This window comes from Podarcis bocagei (assembly GCF_964188305.1).
Source record: "Podarcis bocagei genome assembly, chromosome: 14".
NCBI lineage: Eukaryota > Metazoa > Chordata > Lepidosauria > Squamata > Lacertidae > Podarcis > Podarcis bocagei.
In genome coordinates, this window is record NC_138139.1 from 5,804,755 (window position 1) to 5,816,015 (window position 11,261).

The 11,261-nt window shown below is 45.6% G+C and overlaps 1 protein-coding gene across 7 annotated transcripts; it reads right to left on the reverse strand.

The window, feature by feature from the left end:
* Positions 1-10,839, reverse strand: CCNB2 (cyclin B2). 7 transcript variants are annotated; one of them, XR_014002111.1, is made up of 9 exons: positions 10,192-10,257; positions 7,825-7,953; positions 5,650-5,805; positions 4,833-4,991; positions 3,757-3,993; positions 2,831-2,971; positions 2,293-2,403; positions 1,747-1,939; positions 1-372 (listed from the first exon to the last, which is right to left on the reverse strand). XR_014002111.1 is itself a non-coding variant. In XM_081170668.1 (8 exons), the coding sequence occupies exons 1-8, from the start codon at positions 10,240-10,242 to the stop codon at positions 1,817-1,819; spliced, it is 1,107 nt and encodes a 368-aa protein (XP_081026794.1). In that variant the 5' UTR covers positions 10,243-10,839; the 3' UTR covers positions 1-1,816. The 7 variants fall into 7 exon arrangements, 3 of the variants coding, with proteins under 3 accessions (XP_081026794.1, XP_081026796.1, XP_081026795.1); XR_014002112.1 differs by having other exon boundaries at positions 1-472; XR_014002113.1 differs by having other exon boundaries at positions 1-477.
* Positions 10,840-11,261: the final 422 nt, after the last annotated feature.

Genomic DNA, 11,261 nt, shown 5'->3' on the forward strand with positions numbered 1-11,261 from the left:
GCAGTGTGGGGGGCTTTTATCGCGAGTAGGAATTATGCTCTGTTAGTGGGAAGTACTGTTTAACAGTACACATTGCAGCTGAAGCATAAACGGTGTTCCGAGAAAGGGACCGCAGCGTAGTGGCAGAGTAGCTGCTTTGTACACAGGGGGACCAAGACATATTCAAATCCCTGGAGGTCTCATCAAGGTGGTCGGTAGGATGTGCCAGGTTCCACTTGCTCTGCATCTTATGGCTGCTGGCCCATCCTCTGTGGCCAAGAGCCTGCCAGACTCTGCACCAACCTTGCCTTGTCCTGAGGGGTCTGCAGATGGGGCCAGCTCCAGCCACCCTTCTCTCTGTACAGCATTAGGTCCTTCCACCATGACAGATGCCTTGAGAATAAAAACATTCATGCTGCTTTCATGCATATTTAGCTGCTTCTGCTCCAGAACAAATCTAAGCAACATCAGGAAGTTCTGTGTCATAGGACCTCTGCTCTGTCAAATGTAGTAGAAGAATGGAGCTCAGAAGCACGTAATCTCAAATCTAGCTGCAGCAAAGCACTGGAGCAGGAAGACAGAAGTGTTTTCAAGTGGCTTCCAGAAACGCTAAACTTTGAAAGGTAGCTGCTACCACCAGAAGTTCAACACACTCTGCCACAATACAAGATTTAAATGCTACAGTCAGTAATACTAAGGATGGTACCAACAAGCTTATAGAGAAAGAACAGCAACCCCCAACCCCCCGCATGTCTATCCCCTTCCCACAGCACCCTACAATCAAGGCTCAGGCTGTGTTCAGACACCAGGGGCAGGAGGACTAGGAGTGATTGGGCACCTTGTTCATGAGGCTTTGTTAATCTCTAATTGTCCTAAACCTGCAAACACATGGAACAATCCCCCCCCAAAAAAAACCCAGGATTTCAGGCCATGGGTTTGACAAGATTGAAAATGATGGCTTAACCAGCCTCCGGCCTCAGCAGTAAGGCTGCTTAAACTTATTTGTAAATGGTAAAGCTAAGGCTTTGCCCAGAGCTTCTCATTTTCAAGAAGCAAAATATTTCAAATACTATCCTTTAGTAAGGTACAGTGGAATTCCTACTGATGCACAAACACAAAACCAGCAGTAACTTACAGGTATTTTAACACCATCAGTTTCATATCTCCTAAACTGTATAGAAGGCAAATTGTAACAAGGTGTGAAGGTGGAATGAAAAGCAGAATTGCTTCACTTGTCATTTATTCCAGATGTTTAAATTTGGTTACAAAAAAATGCTGAAAATGACCAAAAACATTTTCTCTTGGCCTGTTTCTGGCTCAGTGCATCATTTTCATTTGGGGGTGGGGGCAGCAGAAGGTTGCTTCACCCTGAAGTCTTAATCAGTGTCTGGCCAAGAACAGCAAATCATTGTTGGCCAATAAAACACACTGCAGTGAGGGGACCACTTCTGGCTCCTGTGCATAAGGAGATGTGCAACATTTTCAAGGCATTGAAATGCTGTGGAGCAGAAACAAGAAAGGAAGCTGCCTCCTGGCCCTCTCGGGCCTTCACTTACCCTGGTAAGCCCAAGCAGCACAGTGAGAAGGACTGCTAGAAAGAATGGATGGACTTGCAAGACTGCCAGACTAGCAAAGTGTTGCTCTGCCTTGGTAATGCTGTTATGACTCCTGCTTTTTGTTTTTGTAAAAGGACATTTTTTTTTACAATATCTTTATTATGTACAAGAATATGGAATATTTGTTTAAGAGCAACTCTAAAGCATTCACCTTAAAAAGACCTCCAGAAGGCCACATCCAAAAACGGCATATTTTCTTCCATGTAATGATTGGGCAGTGCTCACATCAGCTGCCTGGCTTCACCCAGCAAAGGCGCTGCAAAGTCTTTAATGCTGCTGGAGTTCAGCTGAGGGATAGTGCTGATCCTCAGGAATTTGCTGCTAGAATATTTGTTCTTGACAGCCTGTCAGAGGTGTGAGGCGGGAGAAGGTTACGTTGCAGAGAATATGTTTACCTTGCTGCAGGAATTAAGCTGCTGGTTTTGTTCCTGAGAAAGTCATCACTTACACTTGACTACTTGTAGGAGAATGTCAAATTCTCTCAACATCTATTGCTTTTACTTTTATTTTTGATGGCAAAGAAACCAAGATCTCCCAGCACCCTGCTGCTCTACTTTCTTTGGTCTAAGGGAAAAGGTTTGTGCTCATCTGATTCCAGCATCCCAAAACAGAGCACCCAGAAAGGCAGTAGTTGCCTGTAACAGGAACATTAAGCCTAATAGCAGCCAAGGCTGCTAAAATAGGAGCAGATACTTACAAGGTGTTTTGTTAGATTCCTGTTGACTCTGACAACATTCTTGGCCATGTGCTCCATAACAGGGGTAAGACCCTCCTCTTCATATCCAGTATAATAGCACAGCTTGGGGTTCTACAAAGGAGAGGCGGCGGCAGCGGCTGTCAAAGCCTGTCCCAAGAGCACTGTAAACCCCCACCTGCCAGGGCCACCCATAGCAGCTAGGCAGAACCCAGCAAATCCTTTTGAGCTGTCAGTGGACCTCACAAGCAGACTTGCTCAAACATTTGTGAGTCAGTAACTTGTCTGTAGGTTTGCAGGACTGCTTTAAAACCATCTTAGAGCAAATCGGTTTCTGACTAGGTTATGATGCTGGTAAGGCCTGAAAGCACCTGTGGCCAGCACCTTGCTCATGCTAAGAAGGTCCGGGTCAGTGCCTGGAGGCAAGGAATGCCAGGTATTCTCTTCACAGACTCTCCGCAGGGGCCTCTAGTCCAGTTACTTGGGGGGAGAATGTGGACTCTGCCCCCTTCCATACCGCTTTCACTCAACCAAGACTCACCCACTGGCCTTCTGAGAAGACCTTCCGAGACAGGCAAATTGCTGCAGCTGCAACCTCTGAAGGATTATAATGCACCATATTGTAGTCCAAAAGGGTCAGCTCCATCAGGTACTTTGCTAGCAGGTACGATTCAGCAGATGCCTGGCAAAACAGGAAGAGCACTTGCATGAATGCAGCCGGCCTCTAGTTTTAATGCCTACCCAGAGAAGCTCGTGTATCTTTGATTTTACTGGAACTTGTAACTAGACCTAGAGCAACCCCCACAACCCTGATACTCTCCAGGGTTCTGGACTACAATTCCCATCAATTGTGGTCCAAAATATCTGGAGGACGCCAGGTTGGCAGGGTGGTGGCTTAAGTCAAAGGAGAGTTCTTATCTCCCTTCCTAGCTGCTGTGCCCCTCTTCATGACTAGGTGCACTTGCCTTCTCTAAGAGCCCATGCTTCAGTCCTGGATCATCACAGGCACAAGTACAGTCAGCTCTTATTCATCCTGTGGTCCCTTTTCTTTCATCTAGCCTCTCCCTTAATAGCTGCTTTGTCTATGCTCATTTAGCCACTTGCCAGAGGCCTTGAACCCGTGTTCCTCCCCAGCACCTTGCACATTTGTGTACTTAAAGGGCAGAAACAAAAAATGGCTTTCATGGGAGCAGAGGGCTTGCACAAATTAGTGCATTCACCTCTGGAATCTACACATAGCACCAGGAGACTCTTCTTTGGCTTGCACATGCCCCCTCCCCTCATTACCAGATACTGTAGTGCCCAAATCAAGTGATGCCATGGTTGGATCCCAGACCTTCCCGCTCACTCCAACACACAGGTGGACACTTCTTTCAGAAGAGGCTGGTCAGCACCCCCGCCCCTCAACCATACTCAACATCCTATTACCAGGCTACCCAAGCTCAAGGTACTGGCAGATGGACCTACATCAGAAACTTTGGCTATTCGTCTCAGGAAGTGGAGTGGTAGCGGTCTTCCTAAGGCAAAGTTAAGCTCCTTAAGGATCTTCTGCTCCGTTGCCCGGATCTGAGTCGGTGTGTATGCTCGGTCGGTCATGTAGACAAAATCCAAAATACTTGGTGGATAGATCTCTTCATATTTTGCAGCCAGAAGCATCGCAGTAACACCGACCAGCTGGAGTTCCTTGCGGGAGACAGGCTGAGCCTAGTTTGACACACACAATACTGGTTGTATTACACAAATGTTGAGATATTGAGACCCTACCTTGCTCCTCACTTTTGCACAGGGACAGCTCTCAGGAACTGACAAAGAGGTTACTTAATAGGACCTTCTTTATAGTTCTCAATAGTTTGGGTTTCAAGTGTGGTGGTGTTTTGGAATCAAGATAGACAGAGGCCACCCTGCCCTCTGCAAAATCAGCTGCACCATGGTCTCAGAGGGTGTTCTGCTACCTACAGCTTCCCAGAGATACAACTCCTAGGAGAACTTTGGAAAAGCAAACACCTCACATTTTAAAATGGGGATGCTTCCAGAGTATGTCCACCACCTAGTTGAAGCTAAGTTGGTTTGAGTCTGATCAGTGCCTAGAGGGTCGTCATGCACACGCATGACACTTTGGGTCTCATGTAGGAAGGGGGAGGGATATAAGCATAAGGAAACCAAAGTTTGGCTGACTGGAATGTAGTGAGTGCCAACAACAAATTCCTAGTATACCTTAATTCAAAGCATGGGGAAGATTCCAGTCACTGCTTTTAAGCCCATGCTTAAACCTCCCTAGTTGACAGTGTCCACTGTTTCAATATCAATCTCCCACCCCCAGTGTGATGATGCCTTCCGTGCCCTGATAGGAGTTGTGGTCCAAAACATCTGGAAATCACCACACTGCAGAAGGCTACTCCACAGCTCAGTCTATGCAACTAGGAACCCCACATCCATCCACCAAGCCCCCACCCAGCAAAAGCAGCATCTCAGAGGTCAAAACAGGAGTTTCATGCACAGCTCCACCATTCAAGCTTCATATGTGCTATAAATGCCAAGCTTACTTGCAAGAAGCGATCTATGATGGCCACACACATGTAGAGAGTGTCCTGCATAAGTTGGAACTTTGCATGGAGCTGGATCAGCCAGTCAACAAGAATGGCCCGCATCCGCCCACTGATCTCTGTGCCATCAAGGTAGAAGGGAAAGACACGCTGCTGGACCTGTTGGAGAGGGTCAACTAATTCAGAGGCTTGTCCCATGTTTAGATAGCTGGCAAGTGGGAAGCAGCTAGAAGGGAGTCAGACCCAAAATGCATTTGTCAGGGTTCAGGTCCCAAGGACTCCAGGGGCATGCCTGCTTAGTTGTTAGCAGAATGGCAGCTCCAAGTAGGTGTGTGGTTCTAGGAAGAACTCATTATGCAGTAGATTCATTAGTAAAAATTTACTAAGGCAAAAATAAGCTTGACAGTTCAATACCAGATCCCTGGAATGGAAATCTTTACAATCTAGTTGCAGCAAAATAGAACAGTAAAAAACTTAAGTGTACTATATACACTAAGCAAGTAAAAATCAATTCAGAAAGAGTGCGAAGGAACAGCAGAGAGAGTGAAAGCAAGAGTAACATGAGATCCTGTTGGACTGCATTCATAGGCAGACCTTGAAACACAACGAGCTCATTCCAGCTGCATGTCTGTTCCCTTGGAAATCTTCCAGACACTCTGGAAAATGCTAGAACATTTCTGTTAGCTTCTACAAGCTTCCACGAGTTCTGTACCTCAGAAACGCCATGATAGCTGACAGGATTCCCCAACCAACAGTAGCAGCCCAAACACCACACACCATGTGGGTAGGAGGAGGTTTCGCTGCCAGGCATAAATACCTCCAGTTGCCTCAGGTACTGGTAGATATCCTTCACGTAGTCACTGCACATCTGGGGGTCCTCCCTGTCTCCAGCATCAATATCTTCTATATTTCCCCGCAGCATTTCAGAAAAGGCTTGGCACAATTCCACTTCCATAGAGAATGAATTGGGATCCTAGTTTAAGAAGCAACCCCCCCCCCAGACACACCCCAGTTGAAATTATTTTTAGCTGGTACTTTGTTTGATTTTCTTGATATTTCACCCTGCCCCTTTTCGTATTAATATTGTTAACCACCTGGTGACAATTTGGTAGAAAGGAAGGATGCAAGTTTAATAAATAACATCTAAGAAAAAAAGATAGCAGAAGTGAAGCCACAACACCAAATGGGAGATTTGTAGGCCCAATGCTCTTGTAACAAGCTACAGAAAGAGGATGGGAGAGGGTGTTCTGATCACTTCCTGCTCATAGTCCCTTGCATGCTTGCACTCACTCAACATTTGCCAAGCACCTGGCCTTTGCTTTCTTCCAAATAATTATCTGGCAAGATGAGTTATACTTGCTCAAGGGCACACAGGTCAACATCAAGTCTCAAGAGGAGACTGAACCCACATGTGTCTTTCACCAAATGAGGATAGAAAAACTTGCATATCACTTGCAACAGCCACATTCCAAGAGAAGTGATATCACTTGAATCTCACTTAGGAAGAATAAGCCTCCCCCATGCCCTCTTCATCCCCTGTCCTGCAAAGCAATGCTGGTGAAACCAAGGTACTTGAAACTTTAGGGATGAAGAAAGCAACTGAATCCATTCACCTGTAGCACCAGACACCTGAAAAGGTCAAAGGATTAAACTAGGACCAAGCAGATTCCAGCAGCACCAGCAGAGCCGGCTAGTCCTCCTCCACTTTAGTCCAAACATGCTTGTCAAAAATAGTAATTATTAATTGGGTTGGGAGAGCCAAGTTAGATGAACTGTAGCACCACAGTTGGCCGTGAGAACATGAGGAAATGTTTGGGTATCAAACACTGAATTTGTTGTACTGAAGACAATTAATGAATGTTCACAAACAGGCCTCTTTGCTAAACATCTGTCAACTACACTGCAACTTGTGGAGGTAGGAAGCAGAAAAGGGGAGAACATTTAGAGAGGTAGCCAGTGCTGTGGTGGAAAGAGTCAGGAAGAGAATTTTTTTTGGCTTCTAAAAATCCCCAGGCAGCACCAGCCACTCCCCGCTAGACGAAACAAAATAAAAGCAGTAAGCCACCAATATGTGGTCTTCGCCATGGGACCACATCCAACCAGTGCTATATCAGCTGCACTGGCTCCCGGTGGAGTACAGGGTCAGGTTTAAGGTGCTGGTCCTAACCTTTAAAGCCCTATACGACCTGGGACCCTCATACCTACGGGACTGCCTCTCCTTTTCGGTCCTGGTCCCAGTCTGGTGGAAAGCTCTGTCGCAAGAGACCAGGGCCCTGCGGGACTTGACATCTTTCTGCATGGCCTTCAAGATGGAACTGTTCCACCAGGCCTTTAGTTGGGGCTCAGTCTGACCCAGTGGCGGAGCTTCATGCTCCGGTACCAGGGGGCGGAGAGCAGGTGGGGGCGGGGCTGGCGCATGTCCCGGGGGTGTTGCGCGCTGCCCGTAGGGGTGGGGCACCCAGCGTGGGCGGGGGGGCAGCTGCAATGGCACCCCGCCAGGATCGCGCTGCTGTGGACGATGCGCTCCTCCCACACGCCTCTTCCTCTGCCAGTGGTCTGACCCTCTCCTTTTACAAGACCCTGCATATAAGCGGCCTAACTCTTTTCACCGGCTCATACAAATAGCTGAGCCTGGTGAGTACTTAAGGTTCCCAACCCCTATAGTTATAGCTATAGTTTGCGGGCAGTCATCTGATCTTATTTTGATTTTAATCCGATTTTAAGCTGTATTTCAGTTGATTGCTGAATTTTATGTCTTAATGTATTATATATTTTGATGTTAGCCGCCCTGAGCCCAGTTCTGGGTGGGAAGGGCGGGATATAAATAAAACTTCTTCTTCTTATGTTAATTAAAAGTTCTCACTTCCAAAAACCACCGGTAACCTGATAAGGCCTTCAGCTGCTACTTAGGAATTCTCTGTTTCCTGATGAGGGAAGGCAAGGGCAGAAATGCAAGAGGCAAGGCCCCCCACAGCTAAAGGGCTAAAGTTACCTTGAATCCTTTGGGTCTTTGGGTCACCATCCTGTTGCTGATTTCTTGCAGAGGTCCCCGTGGACCATTCAACAGGCTGCAGGTCTTGCCATGATCTACTATCATGTCTTTCTTCAGGTGGTTTAGCATCTAGAAAGTGAGGACCAGGCATTACTTCTTCAAGGGGCAGTGCCCGCTCCCCAAACCCACTGATTAAGACTTAGCCACTATGTGGGCCAGCATACTAGATTCTAAATAAGGCCCAGAACATTCTGCAAGGTCATCCACAATCGAGACTCTGCAAGCTAAATTATGTAGTTGTAGGCACTGCATGTCTTACTGCTTAAGCAACACTACCAAAATACTGTGAAGATTTTTGCAAGTTCAGCCATGGAAAAGGTGGGACATCAGACAGGATGACAAATAAGCAAATAGCTTACATGCCGGTTACGCTCCAGGGGCCACACCTAAAGCCAAAATCACATATAGTCAAAACCCATTCGGTTCAATGGTGGGTGGGATTGCCAAAGTCATTTTTTCACAGAACCCCACCCCCATTCCTCCTGTTTATATTATTACTGTATTTAAGTGTCACACACACAAAGCTGAAGTTAAATGTGTGTAAATTGTGGGGTTACTGTATGCACACACATGGATTTTGATTGTCATTTCCCACACACTTCCAAGCATATATGTATAGCCTTAGAGTTTTGATGCCAATAGGAATGAATTCTGTACCAGCTGGTAAAGCTTATGTTTTATCCACCCCTGGGATGGAATAAGAGAATTGTACAGTTTGAATGCGTCCCCAAGGTCACTGAGTCCAACCCTGTCTAATGGAATCACAGCGAAACTGGCACGGGAAAGGCTGGTGCTGCCATAACAGCATAACGACTGGACACAGAGACACAAAGACAGTTAATAATAAATTCATGACAAAGATAACTGGTGTGCAACACACACACACAGCTGTTCTGTCAGGGGGTTGGTGCATTTTTCTTACCTGCTCTATGTCCACAAGGGGCATCAATCCATCCCACCTGGACTTGGAAAAGAGATAGAAACTGTTCCACTAAGAAAAAAAACCCTATGCCAACGCTAAGGCTGAGGTTCAAAGAAGAACCAGAGAATTAAAGAACACCTGGTGGATAAAAAAAGCTCAAGAAATCCAGCACTTAGCCGGCACTCATGATGCACAGAATTTCTTTAAAGCCACAAAGACCATCTATGGGCCAATAAATCATGGCATATGCCCCCTATGCTCAGTACCACACTTCTAAAAGATAAAGAAGCTATTGCACTGCACTGGAAAGAACGTTACCAGCATCTTCTTAACCGCAACTCCCCCATCCTTTCTCAAATCCCACAAAAACAAATTAAAGATGAGCATGCAGTACCTCCAAATCTGGGAGAGTTGTGTACAGCTATTAACCAAATGAAAAACAACAAAGCCAGAAGACCTAATGGGATACCTGCTGAAGTCTTCAAAGTGGGTGGAATCAAACTTACACAACTTCACAAGCTCATTGGAAAAATCTGGGAGAGAAATGAGATCCCAGTAGACTTTAGGGATGCCAAAATTATCAATCTCTTTAAAAAAAGACAACAGAACAGATTGCAGAAACTATCGAGGTATCTCTTTATTAGCTGCAGCCAGCAAAATTCTTGCAAGGATCTTAGCAAACCGTCTCTTAACAATATCCAAGGCTACCCTTCCTGAATCCCAAAATGTTTTTAGACCTTCTGAGGGACAGTGGACATGATTTTCACTGCTTGACAGCTTCAAGAAAAATGCAGAGAGCAAAACCAACCCCTGTTTATGGCATTTATTGACCTTACTAAGGACTTTGACACTGTAAATCGTAATGCCCTGTGGACTGTCCTTCTGAAAATTGGATGCCCAGATAAATTTGTGAACATCGTTCAGCTCCTGCATGACACTATGACAGCAACAATTTCAGATAACAATGGTTCTCAAAGTGAACCATTAATAGTGGGATCAGGTGTTAAACAGGGTTGTGTTATTGCCCCAACTCTATTCATTATTTTCATTGCCATGATCCTACACATGGTCAAAGGGAAACTCCCCACCAGAGTAGAAATCATATATCAAACAGATGGAAAGCTCTTTAATCTGAGTAGGCTGAAAGCAAAGAGTAAAGTTACTGTAACTTCCGTCATAGAGCTTCAGTATGATGATGACACTGTAGTGTGTGCACACTCAGAGGATGACCTCCAAGCCATCCTAAATATCTTCACAGAAGCTTACGAAAAGCTTGGCCTATGGCTCAACATCCAAAAAACCAAAGTGCTGCACCAACAAGTAGTGCAGCACCACAAATCCAACTCAATGCTGTAACATTGGAAAGTGTTGATCACTTTTCCTACCTGGGCAGTTATCTTTCCACAAGGGCCGACATTGATGCCAAAATCCAGCATTGCCTGAGCTCTGTGAGTGCAGCTTTCTCCCAATTGAAGTGCAGAGGGTTTGAGGACCGGGACATTCACAGGGAAACCAAAATGCTTGTTTACAAAACTATTGTACTACCAACTTTACTGTACACTTGTGAAACATGGACCACTTAAAAATGCTATCTCCAACTCCTTGAAATATTTCATAAGTGGTGTCTGAAAAAATTTACACTTCACTTGGGAAAACAGATGAACTAATGCCAGTGTACTGGAAGAAGCAAAGATCATCAGTGTTGAAGCAATAATTCTTCAACATCAACTTCATTGGATTAGTCATGTTGTTCAGATGCCTGATTATTGCCTTCCAAAGCAACTACTCTATTCCAAACTTAGAAATGGAAAGTGTAATGCTGGTAGTCAACAAAAGAGCATTAAAGAGTCTCTCAAAGCAAATCTTTAAAAAATGCAGAATAAGCACAGGTGACTGATAAACACTGGCCTGAGAGCGCTTCAATTGGAGAACAGCCATTATCAAAGGCATCCTGGACTTGAACTCTGGATGAAAGGGAGAAACAAGCTCAGAGGAAGGCAAACCCTCACTGTGATCAACTCCTGCCCGGAAACCTATCCCCCCCCCCCCCCGTGGAAGGATGTGTGGATCCAGAATTGGCCTCCAGTCACTTACGGTCTCACTGTTAAAACCGTGTTCATGGAAGACAATCTTACTTTGCTAGAGAACAGTGGAAACCAAGTTTTACTCAGAGTAGACCCACTTCAATTTATGAGCATGACTAAGCTGGGTCCTCTAATTTTAATGCCTCTGTTTTGAGAAAGACTTTGCAGCAGAGCACCATATTCACCCCCTTGGAATCATTTATAAGCAGCTAGATATTACAGAAGGCCCCAGAGGTTAACAACGAAAATGCCACTAGCGGGCACAGAGAAAGTGGAGCCAGTCCTAGAGGGAAACTTGACCTTCTGCGAAAATCTGCCAAATGGAAATTTCTCTACACCCAACAACAATACGTGACCAGCGCCGGTAGCTC

What these genes read in the sequence shown, in the direction of transcription:
- CCNB2 (XM_081170668.1), bottom strand. Translation starts at nt 10,242, where the DNA reads ATGCTGGATTTTGGCATCAATGTCGGCCCTTGTGGAAAGATAACTGCC. An exon ending in AGTACCTGAGGCAACTGGAG is followed by an intron (nt 4,992 to 5,649) that starts GTATTTATGCCT and finishes CCTCTCCAACAG; the next exon opens with GTCCAGCAGCGTGTCTTTCC. An exon ending in TCATAGATCGCTTCTTGCAA is followed by an intron (nt 3,994 to 4,832) that starts GTAAGCTTGGCA and finishes GTGTCAAACTAG; the next exon opens with GCTCAGCCTGTCTCCCGCAA.